The sequence below is a fragment of the Uncinocarpus reesii genome, genomic scaffold (genome assembly GCF_000003515.1).
Source record: "Uncinocarpus reesii 1704 scaffold_3 genomic scaffold, whole genome shotgun sequence".
Lineage (NCBI taxonomy): Eukaryota > Fungi > Ascomycota > Eurotiomycetes > Onygenales > Onygenaceae > Uncinocarpus > Uncinocarpus reesii.
The window spans coordinates 3,642,479-3,662,547 of record NW_003052498.1 but is presented as its reverse complement, the minus strand read 5'-3'; the positions used below and the strand labels follow the sequence as shown (position 1 = coordinate 3,662,547).

Here is a 20,069-nt window from a genome sequence, read left to right as displayed (position 1 = left end):
TTGATATTCCAATCCTCGTCCACAAGGATATTACTTTGATGAAGGTCGGTCAGGGCAAACACAAAAGGGCCACGCTGAAGATCATGTCTAAAAAAATGTCTGACAACGGTTCGCATAGTTGTAAGGGCTGATATCTGCCAGATACCATCATACCTATCATTGATTGCATTTGGCTGAAAGTGTAAACGATTGTCATGAAATGAGAGACAGTCGAGGACGTACGCGTTGACTGAGGAGTAGGTCATATCTCTTGGAATGTCAACTGGAATTTGCTGACTTTCTGAATCCATGATTTCCAGAGTGAGTGGCCTGTTGCTTAGTGTCAGGAAACCACTGTCATCGATCATAAATGATCCAATTCGTGGTACCGGAACCTGAGCGAGTGTTAAAATTGTCTTTGAGATGCCTTTGAATAGATTTGCACGGAGCCCTTTGTCGTGTCGTTTGTCTTCCCAGGTGCATGAGAGCATTCTTCCATAAGATTCCGGTATACGCTCAATCAAGAGATAACCAGCTTTCAAGATACTTAAATCCAGCCCTTCCTGAGGGATGTATGCGGATGGAACTGCGCACCCAAATAATTTGAGCAGGCGGCGGCGTAGGTGATGGAGGAGTCGCGGAACAGGAGGTAGGTTCTCAATAGCCGTAAACTATAGATCATCAGCAAGTAGGTCCGGCTAGAAGGTGCAAGCCCTATCTCATCCCGTACATTCTGACCTGTTGAAAGAGAAAACCCGTAAAGCTTAGGCACAGGGATTGAAGGACAATTCTCCCGTAGCCAGGCATAAGCACCTGCTTCGCATCGTAGCTTTTCATCAGCATTGCCGGGTCGGAATGATTCACCAATTCGGTGCAATATTGGGAATCGCATCAAGACTTCCTTGTTACCAGGGACGGAGATAGGAATGCAGACATTGAAGCTCCCAAACAGCCAGCTTTTGGGATGAGAAGGTTCACATTGTTCGGGAGATAATCTGAGGTGATGGGCAGCAGCTTGTTGAAGTAAGGCTGACTTCTTCAGAAGGTTGGCGCAGAGCTTGATCGTTTTCTTATGGTCCTCAAGAGCAACCAGGATATTCGTCTCTGCGTTTCTTGCCCATGAGTAGGTCACCTCACCGCGCCTCAGTCGGCGGGTTCGGACCATCTTGCGAATTGCTGGCTGCGTTTCTCCATGAGTTTGTTCATCTCGATGGAACATGAGATGAGAAAAATCATGGTCATGTGATCTCACTCCTGGACCATACTGTATGTTAGTTATGCCATACTCAACTCCAGCTCCGCCACGCCTCTGACAAACCCGCAGGAACCGCTGCGAACTAAGAACAGAATGACTTCTCCCGAAAGATACCTGCGCTTTGCTAAAAGAACAAATACTAGCCACCGAGCATCACCTTCGACAACTAAAGCGACAACTCGCTGAACTCGAACAATGCCCCTCTCAAAACGGACGCGCCCCCACCAATCCACCCCAGGCAGAAAATCCTCCTGCGGATAAAGGTTCCATCGATGGGACCCGAGAAGGGATTCCGCACCGCAAGTGGCCGTTGCGACAGGATGAATACAGGCGGTACGGACGGCAAATGATCGTTGATCAAATTGGGTTGCAAGGTAGCTAATGGGCTCCTCTGAACTTTCCTCGTGGCACAGAAGAATTGAAATCTCATCTCATAGGACAGCTCAAACTACGGAATGCATCAGTTCTCATCGTCGGCGCGGGTGGTTTGGGTTGCCCTGCCGCACTATACCTTGCCGGAGCGGGCGTAGGGACGCTGGGGATAATCGACGGTGATACTGTCGAATGCTCGAACCTGCACCGGCAAGTTTTGCATCGTACAAAGAATGTCGGAAAGTTCAAAGTAGACAGTGCCATTGAATATTTACAGGAGTAAGTCATCCCCGGGCGCAATTGTTGGGCGAAATTTTAACAGATAGCCATTCACTACAGGTTGAACCCACATCCCAAGTATATCCCTTATCGGACGCGTCTGACCCCACAAGAAGCCCCGGATATATTCGTGAACTATGATATTATATTGGATTGTACAGATAACCCAGCCACAAGATATCTCATCTCCGATACAGCAGTGCTACTAGGGAAAGCGGTGGTCTCGGCATCTGCGCTTCGGACAGAGGGCCAGTTAATGATTTTAAATCATCCACCTAGAGCACCGGGGGACGTCTCAGGAGGTCCATGCTATCGTTGCGTCTTCCCTATTCCTCCGCCGGCAGATTCTGTCGTTAGCTGCGCGGAAGGAGGAATTCTCGGGCCGGTTGTAGGGCTGATGGGTGTGATGCAGGCCGTTGAGACAATAAGAGTCATCACTTCGCCTCTCACGGCTGACAATGGCGGACAATCGATTGTTCCAGCTCTGCACCTTTTTTCGGCATACTCAACGCCGCCGTTCCGCAATATTCGGCTTCGGAAACGCAGGGCAAACTGTAGCGCGTGCTCGGCGCACCGATCAATCAGCATTGATTCGCTGCGTAGTGGCTCCACTGACTACGTGCAGTTCTGTGGCTCGGTGAACCCGCCATCGTCTCATGCCGCTCGTCAACGTATCACGCCTGCTGAATATAATAATACCTATTTGGCCGGAGCGTCTAACGGTGAATCGGCACAAACCCCGATCCTAATTGACGTGCGCGAAAAGGTACAGTTCGATGTATGTGCGCTTTCAAATAGCGTCAATATCCCAATCTCTCAGATACTGGCATCGTCCCGGCCTCCAATCGCGAAAAATAATGAAGGAGTTAGAGAAGATTTGCCTTCCTGGCTTCCAGGGTCGATATCCAACTCTGCTAGCCCGGTATACGTCGTATGCCGACAAGGAAATGACTCCCAGCTTGTGGTTCAAAAATTAAGAAAATTGGGTATCGATCGTAATGGTGAGAGAACTGTTACCGATATCAAAGGCGGTCTCAAGGCATGGCGGATAGACGTTGAGCCAGATTTCCCGGACTACTGAACTTAAAGCTGCGCAAAAAGATTTCTTCAAAAACCTGCCCTTTGTTTCTGCAGCCGTGGACCAAGGAATCTAATTTTGCGGAACGTTGACGGGGGCCTTGTCTAACCATGCCCACTCTACGTTAACTCTACCTTGGTCAATCAATGCGAGTTTTTGAAACACGCTCGTTGACACATCAATGTCTGTTGGTTTGCAACCGACACCTGCAACATGTGGTCAACAATAGGTCGCTAGTCGGTATCGACAACTACGGAATCGCAAAGCCACAAACTCACATCTGTCAACAACCGTGACATCAACGCTCTTATCGCCCCTTTTCAGGCGAAGTTTCAACCCGCAAAGGGGGTTTTCATTGGGATTCGACCCGGTACTGGCCGCGTCGTAAAGTATCCTTGATACGGCGCAGATATTCTCAGAGCTACTACTGGTTATACCGCAAGATCCTAGGCCCGGCTCGTAGTACGTCAAGTCCCCGGAGTAGGGACCGCCATTGTTCAGGGGGAGAGGGAGGTTTGAGGTTTTCCTAGATCAACGAAAAATGTTAGCTATTTTGAGAAGGGTGGCCAACAAGAGAGTGGCATGCTCACTTTCTCAGTGTCAATCCCACTGATAAGCCAATAACCAAGGCTAAGAGCACGATAGCAGCAATAACACCAAGGATGAACATTCGCTGCTTCTTCTTATTACCACCAAATTTCAATTTCTCGGTCAGCATCGCGACCGAAAACGCAGAAAATGGATACTTCTTCGTAGACCATGCGGCATTCTCTTGATGCTCTATAGACCCAAAAGCCGATTGAGGAAGTGGCTTTCGACGTGGGGCCTGCGATAACTCCGTCATGGTCACTTGCACGCCTTCATCCTTCATCACAACCTTTGTTCTAGTGACATAACCCGCTTCCAGGTCCTTCACACTTGGCAAGGAGTGAGTCGGCGACAGCGACGAGACCGGGCTCACCGGCAGCGACGCCATTGCCCTGTAAATGAATGAAATATAACCAAATTAATGAGCGAAAAAGGGGGCACGACAGAAACCTCAACGGCCGTGTTCGTCGCCGGCGACTGAGGCAGCGACGCGACGATTGGAATAGACTGGTGCGAAAAGAGTGGACGGCTTGAGTTGATCCAGCAACGAGCGATCAGGCATCAAGCCATAGTGAGTAATTGACAGAGAAATGCCAGATGGAACCGGCGATGGTTCAGGCATCCGTGATTGCGATGTGACATCGCAGCGCCAAGTTCTTCCCCGGGCGGCAACGAGTAGGTCACGTGAGAGAGCGGCTTTGCCCAGTTGGTGCGGCCTAGGTATACGGTATACTGTATCACCGACTGAGGCGCTGGATTCAATTGATCCTGCTTTTCCCTTTCCAACATTCCATCCAACCGACCCAAGAGGCGTTGGTAGGTAGGGTTCCATGGTCATGAGGAGCCCATCAGGCTGGCATAGTCCACCGCCAGATACCTGATACCTAAATACTTGGTCCGCGTATCCAGTACCCGGGAAGGCTGCGCGGTAGATGTTTCATTGTTACAGTCCGCTGTGACAAACATTCAGACGAGCCCGCTATGCACGGCCCGGCCCCGGAGCGGAGCTTTTTCGGAGGCCTTGGCATGTGCTGGACCGACGTCACCGGGGCGCGAAGTCCGCTGCGGGCACCCAAACGCCCCCGGAGTGCTCATTTTGCTTTGTCTGCGAAGATTCTTGGTCCATCTTACCACCATATCCCAAAGGTCACCAGCCTCCTTCAAGCCCGTCGTACATTCTTACCGCTGGATTATGTCCTCAAGCTCACAGGGAGGCCGCCGCGAGGGCGGCACTTTTGCCGGAATGGTGAAAAAGCCATTCAAAAGACAAAACTCCGCCCAAAGCGCATCCTCGGGCCGCAGTGGCGGCTTGAAATTGAGCAGGTTCAGGAGGACTCGAAGCGCTGTATATCTTCCCTCGACCTTTTCAAAGGCATCTCCTCCTAATCAGGGCATTAGACACAGTCGATTTCTCACACGCCAGATTCCAGTTCGTCTTCCGAGAATGAGAGCATCGCATCTTCTGCAACCGAGACCGGTCCCAACACTCCTGCGGCTCTCCAAGAGGTTTATGAAGCTGCGTTGGGTGGCCATTCTGACCACGACGGCCTAATTCACCAACCAGATTCTGCGTTCTCTGAGCAGGAATTGAAAGATATCTTTTCCGGGGCGCCTCATTTTCTCTTGGAAAAGGGTAGGAATTCACTGTGGTATCCGCACATTCTCTTCCCCTGGGATGACAACACCTCGATCCAGAACTTACGAGATCGAAAGCCACTGCATCATGCTTCCCACTCGCTTTCAACTCTACATGCTCACCTGCCTGTGTGTCATGAGCAAAGTGGTCAAAACACTCTAAAATATTGGACTCAAAAGGCGGAAAATAGACGGCCTACTTTCGATCTAGGCGTGTTTGAAGTCCCGAATATGCTCTCCGCTCGAGCAAAGGAGCCTGGATGCGTTGGATTTCGCAACTACTTAGAGCTCCCGGTCGCGCATGCGTTCAGGTACATAGCCCATACGCATGCTGATCACCACCATAAAGATATATTTCCTGGAACCCTTTCCGGGCGTCCAAACGATCCCTATTCATACTGTCGACCAAGAATTATGGTTGATCGCGGAGATTTGCTCAGGGAGGGACCTACCGCATGGCGTCGCCTGGGAGTCCGCTACTGCTCCGTCAAAGCTATTACGGAGCGGATGGAAAGACTTTGTAGCGTGCGTGAAGATGTTATGTGCAGATGCCAACGCTCAACCATACTCGATACAGAAAGCATTTGCCAACTAAACGATGAATTATTCTCAAGGTTCCTATACCCTTTACCGAAAGAGCTAAGGGACTTTGTGCCAGCCGAGCCGGGGAGCTTGAAATATCAAATTGTAGTGTTGATGCAGGTCCTAGGCGTCAAAGGCGCATGGATAGATTTCAGCCTTGTGGAATGGCGGATCCGTGCAGGGCAGATTCTCTGGGAAGCGCCTCCTCATCAAGATGGTGACTGCATAAACTGCACTGACGAAGCGAATTGTGGCATTGAGCGGAAGTGGCTTCTCCTGCAATTCGTATTGACAGCAGAATTGGTCCTTCGTGTCGATGCGGCAGTCAAACTCGGCATTATCGCCAAGTCACAAAACGTACTAATCACTCCGCACGACATATATCAAATGAACGAGCTGAGGACTCATCAGATCGACTGGGGGATAATCACCGGCCGACGAGCTGCTGAAAACCTGATGTTCCAGTACAGCCCGTTCGAGAACGATGAGGATCAAGCACCACCCCTGACCAAGTCCAAAACTACTTGGATCAAGGAGAAATTTTCTCGCTCAAAACAAAAGGTTCCTCAAATGGAAGACTGTGCTTGGTATGGTCGACTCATTCCCCGTTTCCCCTTGCGTCAGCTTGAAGGGTTATTTGTTTTTGCAGAAGCGTTGGAGTGGCCAGGCCTGGATGGAATAAAAGAAAACTTGAGATTCAAATTCTCAGCAGCTTTGAAAGACCGGCAGTCTATGATAGCGGCGTTTGATTCCCCCTTGAGAACCAAAGCAGCGGCATGCTCTCAACATCGACTGGAACGTCAGGACATGTATCGGAAAAGCGTAACCGCAAGGCTCATTCACTTACAGGTCCCACCAGATGAAGTGGAAAAGGACAAATTGTACCTCGGGGGGTGGCCATCTCGATCTTGGTTCTCTGGTTTCGTTATACCAGGTGAATCGACGAATGATCTTCTGATATCGACTCTCTTGGAAAACGATCCACAGGCTTTGAAAACACTGGGGCCGATTGCAAATCTATATGGAGGGTTTATATATCAAAACCGGAGTTACTGGAGTAAGGTATGCATCGTGGGTCGTGTCCTGTGCACTTTCTTCCCGCGTTCAATCTGCATGGGGTGGGCGGGCTGTAATATCTTGCCTCGATGTGATGATGGGGAGAGGATCCAGGATAGCTGGGTCGAGGTCAGTGTGAAAGACAACCACGCCCCTCGTGGAGAAGCGCGTATTTATCAAGGCAGCAAAGTACTATTGGAGTCATCCCCACTCGGAGCGGAAGGCGATCTCACACCGAGAGCATTCTCGCTGCCAATGGATAAAACAGATACAGAGTGTCTAGCCACCACGATTCAATTCGAACAACTCACATTGTCCGTCCATAATCGGGAGGAGCAAGAGTCAAAAGCTGACACACTGCAGAAAGCGTTGGCCCTCGTGAGTTTTGCAGTATCTCAGCAGTCTTCTAGGTCGGAAACGGTCACGTTTCCCTTGACCTTCAATGTTCAATTCATCTCTTCTTATACTTGTTTGCCTCCACTGGGATACATCGCACACCTCTGCAGTCATCAGTCAGATGCCCAAGCCGAGCCAAGCTATCATCGACATGTGCATCCAAATGTTCCTCTCGATGAGGAGGCCGACGGAGATCTTGGCGAAACAGAAATGCTGGCACGAAAGCTGAGGCCTGGGGGGCAACCCCGGCTTCCCGGCCATCCACTGCACGTCGTCTCGTATCCGTACAGTTATATTCCGATTGCAGCACTAGCAAAGATGCTTGTCGTGCGGCAGGTCCGGCCTCGTATCAGTTTCATGATGTACCCCGACGAGTTCCTCAGCTTTGTTGACCCGGGCAGGCGGTGGCACCGCCCACGGCGACGACAGACATACATCGTCGATGCACGAGGAAGCTCAGATAAAGAGGCATATGCGCGAGCATGGTGCTCTGCCGTAGGAACCGATGCAGTCGTAGCAAGAGTTGGGCGTACGTGTCTCGCCTGCTCCATTCGTGAAGCAAGAGCCGCGAACGTGCCAGTCGTCCGCGTTGGTGCGTTGGCTTGCGAAGGAGGGATCAAAGACGCTCGCTGAGCCCTTGGAGTAGTTATGCCTGTGGTGGAGCTGAAAACAAAAATCCCACCCGCATTCAGTGCTAGTCCTCGCCTGTTTCAGACCAGGGCAAGATTGAGAATCAAAGGAGCATTCCACGTTCGCCGTCTCTCATCCGTTCGAGGTCGTGGTGATTGTGTGTCGTCAACACCTCGGTGACCGAGGACTTTCTGCTGACTGACGGTGACGAAAGCCCTCCACTCCAGAACCCCGCCAAAACCCCTCCCTTCAAGTCCGCTTCGCCAACGCAACCAGCAATCCCAACAGAGCACTTCGGAGAGCACAGTCTCCCTTCAGAAACAATCGTCCGCGGTACGTCTATCACCGGTCAAGTCCTATGCGGTGTCGTCCCCTTCGCTATCATCCAATTCCACCTTGCTCCAGACTGCTGAGACCCGCTCCCCAGCATCAAGATCCATCTAGAATCGACCTTTTGCTGCGAGTTTACCTGCATACAGCTGTGGCGCGGTAGACATGGCCCAGTATAGCAAGGCTTGTTGCTCGTGAGTCTCTCCCCGAGGGTTACTTGGAAAAACAATTGGCTGCGAATTGTCCCGCTGATAAACTGGTTGCTCTAGCATCCCGCCTGTAGTTTCGGCTGGGTATGAGACCAAGGGGCGATACATCACCCTCGATGGGATGAAAACATGTATTGCCCTCTCTGATGGCATCTTTTGGAACCCGGGTAATTGGGGCTGACGGGGAGTAGATGTTACAGGACCTGAAAGTGCTCAGGAAGCCATCCTCGTCGTCTATGGTGAGTTCTTCATTCCCCACGTCTTGACTCTATGAGTTTCCAGCCAACGTTTCGAATTACTGCACAGATATCTTCGGCTTCTTCCCGCAAACTCTTCAGGGAGCGGACATCGTCTCCACATCCGACCCTGACCGCCAATATCGCGTCTTCATGCCTGACTTCTTCGATGGCGCCCCTGCCGACATCTCTTGGTACCCTCCGCAAACCGACGAACAAAAGCAAAAGCTTGGCGAGTTTTTCCAAACCAAAGCCCCTCCACCAAACACTCTCCCCCGCATTCCCCGTGTGCTCGAAGAAGCTAACAAGCTGGCCCCGGGCGGCTCGGGCTTTAAATCCTGGGGGATCATGGGATACTGCTGGGGCGGAAAAATTGCCTCCCTGGCTTCGGGCAAGGATACCCCTTTCAAGGCCGCCGTGCAGTGTCATCCTGCGATGGTTGATCCCAAAGACGCGGAGAGCGTGACCATTCCGATGGCTATGCTAGCATCGATGGATGAAGATGCCGACACGGTGTTGAAATACAAGGAGAACCTCAAAGTGCCAAATCACGTAGAAACGTGGTCAACGCAAATTCATGGATGGATGGCGGCCAGGGGGGATCTATCCAACCCCGAAGTGAAAAAGGAATATGAGAATGGTTATAAAACGGCGTTGGCCTTTTTCCACGAACACATGTAAGAAACAATAAAAGTTTTGTTCAACAAGGAGGTTGGAGGTTCAAACGCGGGGGAAGTGAATTTGCTGCCCAAATTACACCCTCTCTGTCTGACCTTCCATCCCCGTGGTCTCTCTATCATGCCTGACCTTTTGTACTTCTGCATATAACTACCGCAGAGACAAAAACAACCTCCAAGAAGATTGTAGCAAGCCTCCCAAAATCAAAGAATTTGCTGTGCATAAGAAACTAATCAAATCACCGTCTTTCCTTTCAGGGTCGAAACCACGTCCAAGATTTGATTTTTCCGAAATGATCCCAGGAAGCGGTCGTCAAGCGAAGGATTCAGGGAGTGTCGCATAAATTCGGGCATGTTTGCCAAGACGCCAGTGTGCAAGGATTCGTTGCTGTCCAAGCCTGTTTTGAAATGGGGACAAGTAGTTATCTGACCGCTTTGAAGGATAATATGCGATTATGAGTGGATTGTAAGGGAGGAAAGGTGTGCAAAATGGCTTTACATGTATATTCCAGATTCCAAAGAAGGTTTTGGGAGTGTGATACTATTCATCCGCCCGTCGCTCTCCATGGAATTCCTACTTCATTGTCTTTCAATCTCCGTTGATAAATACGTCACACCATGTCCAACAGGTAAAAAAGATATAGCCAAGGAAATAGAAATGTCCCTTGTATACCACACCTTATCTCAGGGGGTGATCATGGGATTATCTAGGAAGCACTGTGCATGTTGCCTATGTGTGTGTATGCCAGCAGGACTGGATTTGGGGTTAAACCAAAAGAGCAAGAAGAGGGAAAGAGGACCAGAAACACGGCAACCAGAATTGTTTGCGAGTCGATCCAACCAACCAGGTAACCGAAAACCAAGATACGAAGAAGCCAGCGAAAGAGATGGTAGAAACGACTTATAAAGGGAAATTGAATTGAAAAGATCAGTCAGGGGAGTAAGTCAGATCGGATCGTCCTCAGCGGGTTGACAATGATAGAAGTATGCCAGCTGTGATTGTGTTGCGAGGTTGCTAGTCACATTTTCAACATCTCCTTCAAATGACAAAAGTTCAAAGGTGAAGAAATACACCAATGAAAGGGATCAAAGAGAGGTAAAAGTCCCCCGAAAAAGAATAACCAGAACCAACTGGCAGGTGAAAACAAAAATCAGCCACAAAAAAGAACAAAAAAATAAAGAAAATAAAAGAAAAAGAGAAAAATGGAGGAAAGGAGAGGAAATTCTCACGGAGAACATTCCCAAATCAGATCGTTACTCTCGGAGCACATCAGTCGTAATGCCGTAGCCAAAAATTCAAAAAGGGTATATATGAACTTTGCCTGCAATGTGGAAAAGAATGTGAAAAGAATGTAGTAGTCGCTGGCAAACCCAAATGCTTGAAAGCCGTAAAAGTTGAAACATGAAGAAACCATAGAAAACAATTGATGCCCCTTTGTCTTTTTATCTACGCCCTGCTAATAGGGATAAACCAACACCATGGTAAAAATGTATAATGCACCATAAGCAATTCTTTCCGGGGTTAATATGGAAGAGAATATGGAGAACGGCCCCGAAGGGCAGTGAAAACACGGAGAATAGGGTGCCTCAGTCAAGGATTTGAATGCGAAACCGACCATCAAAAATGTGACGGAAAAGAGAAGCTGATCATTGCATGTCAAAAGAACGGACTTATGGTTTTTGCATTGGATGCGGAACGCCAGGATCGAAAGGTTGTAGCGGGCTCGTCACCATCGGTACCTCCTGTTTAATATGAGCGTACTGCACTGGGTCGCCTGCTGCGTACCATGGCGCCATCGGGTCTGGAATTCCTGTCACAATGGGCTGGCTGGAGGTGGAAATGTCAGGCCCGTTGATGGCGCCCCAGCTATTATACGCCAGGGTTTGTTGCTGAATGTCATATGAAACAGGAAGAGTAGGCGGTTGAAGTACTGTGACAGGCGCGCTCATCGGGACTGGATATAGCCGGGAAGCGTTTCCAATCGGCGGTTTAAATTCTGAGGCCAACGGAGCATGCAATTGACCGGCATATCCTGGAGTGGTGACTTCCGGGCTTGAAATTGGCATAGTTGCGCTGGATTGTAGGTTCCAGGGGGACCCATCCGTCACAATACCAAACGTATTGTTCCCAGGAACAAGACCGACGGGATTCACAGTAGAACTCATGGCGGGTAGCGAAGAAATGGTGGCCGTCATCGGTGTGTTTTGGTCCCAGATGGCCCCTGCAGGTGGGCTAGTTTGAATTGTGGGAGGGACACCAGAAAGCTGTTGATCGTAAAGAGAGGGCGTTTCCCATGCTGATGGTTGAGCTAGAGGCTGTACTGCACCGAGAGCCGTGGTAGGGTCTAGACGCAAGTTGATTAATGCAAGCCTTAAGGGGATGGCGAATAATGCGAAACAAACCTGGTGAGTAGGGCGACATCGTCGATGTCCCATAAGAGCCTGGGTTGAAAGTCGCCATTTCGGGAGTCTCATTCACCGGCATTGAAGGATAAGGGAAATAAGAGTCTTTTGGCTCCATCATCGGCCCGCGGCCGAGAAGGGTGGGAGTGGTGACAATGGACGCGTCCGGAGTCGGGGGTTCAGCTTTGGACCCTGCGCGGCTCCTCTTCTCAACAGGTGGCTGTTGATCCACGGGATAGAAATGGCATTCCTTTTTCAGCCTAATGCAGTTCTCACACCGTCCCTGGGGGTCATCGGGGGCGAGTAAGCACCGGATTTTCCTTCTTCTGCAGTGGACTTGAAAGAAATCAGGAAGCGTCAGCAAGGTCCCGAAGCGACGCCAAACCAGAAGCAAAAGGTCATCGTGAATTCGGCCCGGGATCATTCGGCAGCACATCTTGATTGAACGGAGATAATATGCTTACCGCATGCGACGGAAGTTCTATGGTATCCAAGTTTGTTTCGTTTCTTGTCCGCAGCAACACCCGCTGAGCCCTCCATTGCCAAGCCCTGGGGAGATTCCTGTGATATGAAGTCGTTGGGTGCCTCCATGCATAGTTCCCCCTCGTTGATCGCACGCTCTGAAATGCAGCAAAGAACAAAGATCTATTGTCGATTCGCGGTGACTGATGCGGATGGGGGATCTCAGTGTTTTGTGGCTCCATGCGATAGGGAGGGGAGTCTTTTGCTGAGGTTATCAGAGTTTAATGCCATGCCCAAAATGACCCAAGGCTGCAGTTCTCCGCGCCACAAGCAGCCCGCCCCCAAGGTCTATGAACGAACGAGCATCAGAGACCACGAGATAGGATCATCCAAATTTATGGTCCAGGTTGTGTGGTCTTTGAGAGGTTTCGAAGAGGGAAAGGGGTGACCACGGGTCGATTATAGCCCAGGAAGCCAGGATGGAATGAGAAAAGCAGGAGCCCAAATACGAAGCCAATTCATGCGAATTGCTTATGAGGACTGAGGGGAGGAGATGAAAGAGGAACCGAGCGAAAAATAAAAGAAAAAAAAAAAGAAGAAGGGCCCCGGTCCGCAATTTAGAAACGAAAAATATCACCCAAGCTAGCCGTGGGGTGAAACGCCCAAGACTTTTTGCTTGCTCCTGTGGTGTGCGTAACCAAGAGCTGCCACAACCTCAGGGCATATTATTAGATGCAAGATTAATGGCCCATCAGACAGGTAGTCTAACCCAAAAGACCATCCACCCGCAAATCATTAGGGCAACTATTTCTGGTTTTCAGTGAGCGGACCACTCTCCACTCACGAACCACAGCGCCACGAAAGGCCGAAAAGAAATTAAAGGCCGTCAATGCTGCCATTGGGCGCTCGACCAGATCATGGAAGTTAGTTATGGAGCAACGGTGGTCAACCGAAGTGAGAGGGTTCTGGGCCATCGAGTAGATGGGGCCTAACAGAGGTGATCAGCAAAAAGCCACATCAGTGTTGAAGAAGTTCGTCTTTGCGAGATGTACTCTGTTACAAGAACACAGTAATTAGTCTTGGGAGACGCATTGAGATGTCGCTCGATGTACAGTACCTTACTCGAGCTTTTTGGAGGTTCCCCACGGCCACTCTTCACAAGCTTTCACGGAGTTCCACGGTTCCAAAGCCTTTCGAGGCCGCGCTCTAGGAAGATCATTAATTAACATCTCGAAGAACGATCAAGGGTCTGGAGTCCTCAGTCAACATCCCTGGACTTCGACTAAAATAAGTGCGTCTTTTTATTAAATTTTTATTTATTTTCAACGCGCAGTGCCATGCTCCCATTTGTGTTCCGCTTCCAGTTCTTTTTCGCGTTGGTTGCTTTTCTTCTCATGTTCGTGACAGCCGCTCGTCCGTGTTTGTGGAGAAGCTGTGCTGACAGCGTTGTCAATGCATGGAGGAGATGAAACGTTTTGGATCTGGGACGGTGGCTTGAGGCAGGATGTGTGGTTAAGAGCGCCTAAACGGGCAAAGGATGACTGTCCGCTCGCCCAGCGACCTGCTAGCGGTCACACGCATGACCGTTTATTACAGCCGCACCCGCCAGTGGACACCGCTCCACGCCCCCGGCCCTCGAAACATTACCGTAAGACCATCTTCCTGTTGCCAAGCAAACTCTCGCAGTGGATGACTAAGCCTACATTGGCCGGAGACTGCTCCGTATCTGAATGGAAATCGACCGCGAGCCCTGGCAGGGACGAAACGCACTGTGCTGCGCATTTTTAGATTCTGCCGTGTGCATGAAAAAGAAACGTCCTGAAGTCAAGGAATTCAAGTCCTTTTCCCAACTGAGGGGGAGAGCAGGCTGCCCGATTGGAGAGCACCTGCATCCAGTTCCACCCCCAGGTCGCAGAGCAAGACGCGCCAGAGCACCTGGGACTGTGACCTATTATTCATGACAAGCGCCGGAACTGCCGTGCCTGACCCGTGGAAACCAAAGCCAATCATGGTGGCAGTCAGCCGCTATCTCAATATTGCCGCGCCTACGGAGTCCTCCGAAGAGTCGAGACTGCACTATCAAATTTGGTCATCATGATTGAGGGAAATCGGGTGGACGCGATCTTGTTCCGTTTCCTTCCCCTGAGCCCACGGCCTTCTGGCAGCGAACCAATAGAGGGGCGCGAGCAGACCTGAAGACTGTATTCCCCAAAATATACCCCTTGAGCCGAGCGAAAAGACACATGGTTGAAAACGCCATGCGATCCATCCGGAGCATCGTTTCCGAGGTTGAGATCGTATGCGAAATTGATAACAACAGACAATTTTCGGACATGCAAGCCACCTGCATGCCAAGTGAAGCCAAATCCCCTCCAGCCCACTCCAGACTGGTTCAATGAGCTGGACTCGTCCATGATTTGCAGTCCATTCTACATCCATCCACCGACAATCCTTCCTCAGATCTCATTCTTCACCGGAGCACCGTGCCCAGTCCCCAGGGCGAAACATCTCCAAATGCACCAAGCAAGCGAACCTGGCGAGAGTGCCTTTGCTTCTCTTCCCCTCTTCGGGGTCTCCGCTGCGGTCTTTAACCGCTCAGGACGACAGGATCTGCACGGCCAAAGATGGTATGTAGTTATCGTTGGACTGAACGACGTTTTAAAATTGAATGTTTCGTGGATGCCAAGCTCGTTAGATCCACGCCACGCAACCTGAGACGACACTGCCTCGCATCCGCATCCCTGCTCGACCACGGGCCTCTTCCCCCACACAAACTTATTTCGTCAAACAGCAACTCCGCTTGGGAACAGAATTCACTGCTGGATGCCAGTGGAGTCCACCGCGGCGCCCTGAGCTTCTATTCTGGGCTAAGCTTCATCTCAGACTGGCGCGAACACAACGGCCTCGCCATCATCTCATCGTTCTGTGTTCAAAGCCCTCCATAGGGTGTGCGCTTTGACCATCGCCTGTTAAATTAAGGGATCGTCTCGGCCTCCACCCTGTCAGCCGGATGAAGACGTTGCTGTCAACTAGGACCACGCAGAGGGTTACCGAGTAGTCATGATCCCCGACTCTGGCACGTTTCATCACACCTGCAGTCGGAACCGACCGTGGCTCTTTCGCGAGCCTGGCTCCAGGTTCAAGCTCAAATTTCAAGGCTTAAGGCTGTCCAAGACTCCCCGGGATTTTAACTACCAAGGGGTTCCTTGACCCTGGCCTAGTAACTAGTTATATAAATAGCAATACGTCGTCACAAAATTGTTGGCACTTTTGAAGAATCCATGCCAATTGGTGACTCGGCAACATTCTCTTGTCACGTCGTTTAGAGGAGGACGAATCTTGTATTTATCCGCCTCATCTTCGCAGCGAAACCGGAAGGCCTAGCACGTTGAAGCGCAGCATCCACTCTTTCACATGCTTGCGAAATCACATCCTGTGCCATCATATGTCATGGTGGTTGCATCCACTGTTCTCTTTCCCCGATACCAATTGTCTATGAATGGAATACGAAAACGTCAACAGATAGGCTGAGGCCTCAAGGGGGTCAGATTCCAATGCTATCTAGTCATCGACACAGCTCGCAAGAAATTCATTGATGAAAGAATCTGAAAGGACCCTGTGATGCAATTTCCTGGAATATGTTTATTTCTCACATCTCTAAAGCGTTCCCACAGACTTTGTCAATGATCTTTCGGAAGACATATGTTTATGGAATAAACAATGTTCAATTGTCAATCCCTATGGGTATCAAAAGACGAAGAGGTGTTTCAATCTTGGAGTCTGAGAGCGGTGTTTGCACTGAAGCCCTGAGCAAGGCTCATCTGATAGAAGCTGTCACCAGGCACATAGTATGATGTGCTTGCAAGTGCACAGAATAATGACAAAACCCGCAGGAAATCGAAATGACGATTTTCTTCTCCTAGCCTCCTTTTTCTGATGGAGTTCCGCTGTCAAAGACAATCCGCACCTCAACGCAACGCCAAGAGGACCCTCATTGGGCGGGGTTTCTCCAAACCCTGGCTTCGCATCTTCGTTTCTCGTCGGCCTTTTTACCGTACAGGATATAGAAGTCAAGAAAGGCCAGCAACTATTCCCTCAAAGCTACTATAAGGGCCGATCTGCCTGGAGCTTGAAGTCGTCATCAACTGGATTTGATTTGCACATGTCAAGGATGCCGGACTTTGAAGGGAGCGAATATTTCGATATCCTGACCCTTGCCCATGCAGAGTCGCCGGGCCAAGTTGATTGATCGCACAATCCTGCTCATATTCAATGCAATTATTGATAATATAATAAGTTTTATCCATACTCCTTGCCCTGAAGCGAAGAAATCGGAACCATCAACGCATGTAGGGCCGACTCGACCCCTTTTTGAAGATCCGCAACCCTCGTTTATTCCAAACAGTGCGCGATTAAATAATGCTCAATATTTGCGAACACCGGGGAGATCTTAGTGTGTTCGATCGTCATTCTTCCTTGGAGTAATAATTTGGCATGGGTATGTCCAGGCCCTGTATGGAGCCACTGATGCAACTCGGGCGTACCTGCATCTGAGGTTACATAAACGGGACATATCCCGAAAGGTTGCTGTCGTCATCATCGCAGTTATTGTACCATTCGCTCTGAACGCTTTTCATCGGGTGTGGCCGTGCGTTTGAACTCGGCATACTCAAAGCTTCCGGGGCCAAAGCATGTCCCGATAGCCGAGAATAACTAAGGGGGACATCTAGTCATATTGCCGGGGTGAAAAAAAATCATTCAAGCTCTTGGGTAAGAGGAAACAGGCGCCAACTGTTCCTCTATTGTCCTCATCTACCGGACAATTTTTCTCGTGCCAATTGGGAGAAGGCACCCATATTCCGGCCACAAACATCTACTTGGCAATCAACGATGCTTCTGGGGGTGATATCCTTGCAAAGCGAGGGAAGGATGACTCGCTGTTGGGTTCGAGATGCGGCCCGATCCAGATTGACTTTCGACGGTCATTCGCATCTCGTCTCGGGGAGACAAGGTTATGTCAAACATAGCCAGTCATCATCTTTTTTCCTTTGAATGTTGGTTCAACAAGGACTGAGAAGAAGTCCGATCTCGAATTTCTCCGTATCCCCGACTTGCGAGGATCAAACAGTGCTTCTGATGCCATTTCTGATAAGAATATTTTCATCTCGGTCTCAATCCGCGACCTGGTTCTTGAGGTGAGATGCAGTTCATCACTACGTCCGGCTTTCATAATCGCTCGGTCACAATCCTTGTCACCTATGTATATGCCCTAACTGTCCAGCCTGGTATCTTCATTCATCCATGACCATGGTTGTTTGAACAACCCTGTGCTGCTTCGAGCTAGCTGCGGCTACTTCGTACTAACAGTGGGATCTGGAATGCCACTAACCGTGACAATTGTGTTGGTTGTCCACCGGACCGACCAGGCTCGCAACCCTGTCACTGGTAGATGGATAATATCTCCAACATCTGGAATCCAGTCAAACCTTCGGAGTACTCCGTACATAAGAGCCTTGACAGTTACAATCCAATGCGTTGAAATTGATCCTTCTCAGTTTGGAGACAGTTAAAGGGGCCGGTAACCGACTTCGTGGGTCAGGCCAAATATATGGATAGGATGCAGAGACTTGAATACTCAGCGATTCAGCTCAACACCACCTGTGCTGCTTTCCACTTTCAAGCTTTGGAAGGGTTTCTCTCAGGAAATATTGGCTCTTTGCCATCATCTATGACGTCCCGAGTTGTGTGCCCATCCCTCGCACTGTTTCCTTTTAAGCCATTGCCATGTGCCTTCAAAGCAAGTGATGGCTCATCGCGAGATAGGGCACTCACTTTCGCTTTCAAGCGACGATGAGCAAGCAGCTTGGCCGGAGTCCCCGGGACCCCATTGACGGAATGGGGATGGCAATGTTGGATGGCCAAGAGTCATCCTCTGCAGACCTAGGCTGCCTAATTTGCCAATGCAGCAAGCACTGGTGGTGTTCTGACCTCAGGTTTGCTGGCCCAGTTTTGATAACTCGTTCTCCAGCTGCAGCCAATCTTCTTCCGTGACAACGACTCTTGAGCTATTGTACCTTGAGAAAAAGCGATCAATCAACATTTTGGCCTCGTACCAATCGAAAATGTACGATTTCTCGAATCGTGAAATTCCCGTGTCATCGCAACAATCCTGGCATAATCCGAAAGTTCTCAAGGTTTCGTTGGCGGGCACACGCCTAATGGCACGACAACGCCGGCAATATATCATCGTTCGCCGCTGAAAGCTCAGCGTTATACCCGGTTCCCACCTGTTTTCCTGAATCGCGCACTCGTTGCAGAATCTCTTCCAGGCGTCCGCATGCCCTTTTCTCCGCCGTCGCATCACCTGCGTGTCCGCAAAATTTTGTGTGGACAACAATCGAAGGCAGGTATAGCATGTGAGTCGCAAGTCCGGCTCGTTGTTTTCCGGAACCGCACCAAGGGTTTGTACGCTCAGCTTCCGCTCCTGATCCATCAAAACCTCGTCCACTTCTTTTTGCTGGAGAGCTTGTATATAGTCACGTCTTGCTTTGGTGATTTCCGATTCGGAGAAAAGGGAGCGGAAGTAAGTGCTGGTTGCGCGGAGCATTTGGAGGTCGCGGAAATCTAGGTAGGAGACGAGCTGGACGTGGATATCGGTGGGCAAGTCAATAAGCGAAGGAGCGCTGCTATTCGAGTTATCCTGGGCGCGTTGCTTTGGTCCGTCCATAGCCTCGGCGGTGGGAGAATGGGCGAGCGACGATGGCAGACAACGGTCATGCTGCTAGCACTTTCATGGTATATACAGTACAAGCTTTTGTAAGGCTGCGGCTGCTCAATGATTTTGATGAACGAGTCCCTTGCATGACCTTTACGCAGCTAATCCCGAGGCGAAATGGTTTCAACAGGTGGTTGTTCAACAACAAGTTGCTCAAGTGGCGTTGTCAGTTAAGCTTCGATGTTACTTTGGGGCAGCACCAGCTCCCGACACACCCTGTGGCTGTTCATGGTGCAACCAACTGCCGGACTGCTCCATTGAAGGTCTTCCACCACATTCCATGCTTTATCGGAAGCTGCATACAATTGTTGACATTATCCGTTGAGAAATAGAGAAGCACATGTCTAGCTCTGCTGGTCGCAAGAACAGAGTCCTTGATCTGTCCAGCAGCGAGATGCCTGCTTCAAAGCTGATGTTGTCCCACTATTGAAACCCCCGGGCCAGAGCTGCCCGTTTACATTTGGTTCTCGACTCGGTGATGCCATGGATGCAAGTGAAGGTCTCGCTGTTTTCACTCTCTATCTCAGTTCTTCAACGCCTCGAAATATATACTCGTCCTCAACGGTTGATGACCGGAGAATTTGTGAGGCTGTGGTAACTACGGATGGACTCAGTGTGAATACAGCGCCGTGGGATGTTAGCAGGATTGCCAGCACTAATATTTTCAACTTCGACAGAACAATAAATGACCGGGCTCTGAAAAGACGTCCTCCATGTGAAACCCGGGGCTGTGGCAGCCAATCCACGAAAAAGCCCGTGGTAACTAGTTAATTAGTTAGTGAGCCCGCTCTCACAAAACACGCACGCAAAAGCAGTCTTCATCGCCCACCGCCACTCTGAAGCGAGCCGGAACACCCCGGGTTTCCCTTTGTCCTCAAGGCGGGAACAAATTACAATCAGCGAGGAGGCTTTAAATTAAGCTTAAAATCCTCGGGCCAATGACCTGTTCGGGCGTCGGTTGATTCAGACAAGCTTATGAGGGATAAAAAGCGAGCCGACAAAGAGGCGCTTGTGCTGGTGGAGCTTGGTGGGTCGTTTTAACAGGACTCGAACCATCACCATCATCCTGAGAGCCGCTGGGAGTAATGGAGAGGGAGAATGCTACTCAAGGCGTTGGTTGTGTGCGT

General features: G+C 50.2%; 8 protein-coding genes across 8 annotated transcripts; 3 read left to right on the top strand and 5 right to left on the bottom strand.

The window, feature by feature from the left end:
• Positions 1–87: 87 nt before the first annotated feature.
• Positions 88–1,144, bottom strand: UREG_06026 (uncharacterized protein; the record flags this gene model as incomplete). Its single annotated transcript, XM_002585291.1, has 3 exons — positions 88–127; positions 154–650; positions 710–1,144. 3 exons carry the CDS (start codon positions 1,142–1,144, stop codon positions 88–90), a joined length of 972 nt encoding a protein of 323 aa, XP_002585337.1.
• A 362-nt stretch (positions 1,145–1,506) lies between these two features.
• Positions 1,507–2,966, top strand: UREG_06025 (dinucleotide-utilizing enzyme; the record flags this gene model as incomplete). The annotated part of the gene is made up of 4 exons (XM_002585290.1): positions 1,507–1,567; positions 1,699–1,885; positions 1,946–2,040; positions 2,083–2,966. 4 exons carry the CDS (start codon positions 1,507–1,509, stop codon positions 2,964–2,966), a joined length of 1,227 nt encoding a protein of 408 aa, XP_002585336.1.
• Positions 2,967–3,035: 69 nt separating this feature from the next.
• On the bottom strand, positions 3,036–3,939 carry UREG_06024 (uncharacterized protein; the record flags this gene model as incomplete). The annotated part of the gene is made up of 3 exons (XM_002585289.1): positions 3,036–3,067; positions 3,242–3,489; positions 3,554–3,939. The coding sequence occupies 3 exons, from the start codon at positions 3,937–3,939 to the stop codon at positions 3,036–3,038; spliced, it is 666 nt and encodes a 221-aa protein (XP_002585335.1).
• A 593-nt stretch (positions 3,940–4,532) lies between these two features.
• UREG_06023 (uncharacterized protein) lies at positions 4,533–7,853 on the top strand (the record flags this gene model as incomplete). The annotated part of the gene is made up of 2 exons (XM_002585288.1): positions 4,533–4,896; positions 4,975–7,853. 2 exons carry the CDS (start codon positions 4,533–4,535, stop codon positions 7,851–7,853), a joined length of 3,243 nt encoding a protein of 1,080 aa, XP_002585334.1.
• Positions 7,854–8,778: 925 nt separating this feature from the next.
• UREG_06022 (uncharacterized protein) lies at positions 8,779–9,306 on the top strand (the record flags this gene model as incomplete). Its single annotated transcript, XM_002585287.1, has 1 exon — positions 8,779–9,306. The coding sequence occupies one exon, from the start codon at positions 8,779–8,781 to the stop codon at positions 9,304–9,306; it is 528 nt and encodes a 175-aa protein (XP_002585333.1).
• Positions 9,307–10,973: 1,667 nt separating this feature from the next.
• On the bottom strand, positions 10,974–12,296 carry UREG_06021 (uncharacterized protein; the record flags this gene model as incomplete). Its single annotated transcript, XM_002585286.1, has 3 exons — positions 10,974–11,647; positions 11,706–12,041; positions 12,170–12,296. The coding sequence occupies 3 exons, from the start codon at positions 12,294–12,296 to the stop codon at positions 10,974–10,976; spliced, it is 1,137 nt and encodes a 378-aa protein (XP_002585332.1).
• A 1,193-nt stretch (positions 12,297–13,489) lies between these two features.
• Positions 13,490–14,177, bottom strand: UREG_06020 (uncharacterized protein; the record flags this gene model as incomplete). The annotated part of the gene is made up of 3 exons (XM_002585285.1): positions 13,490–13,728; positions 13,938–13,985; positions 14,054–14,177. 3 exons carry the CDS (start codon positions 14,175–14,177, stop codon positions 13,490–13,492), a joined length of 411 nt encoding a protein of 136 aa, XP_002585331.1.
• A 3,979-nt stretch (positions 14,178–18,156) lies between these two features.
• Positions 18,157–19,172, bottom strand: UREG_06019 (uncharacterized protein; the record flags this gene model as incomplete). The annotated part of the gene is made up of 2 exons (XM_002585284.1): positions 18,157–18,948; positions 19,158–19,172. The coding sequence occupies 2 exons, from the start codon at positions 19,170–19,172 to the stop codon at positions 18,157–18,159; spliced, it is 807 nt and encodes a 268-aa protein (XP_002585330.1).
• Positions 19,173–20,069: the final 897 nt, after the last annotated feature.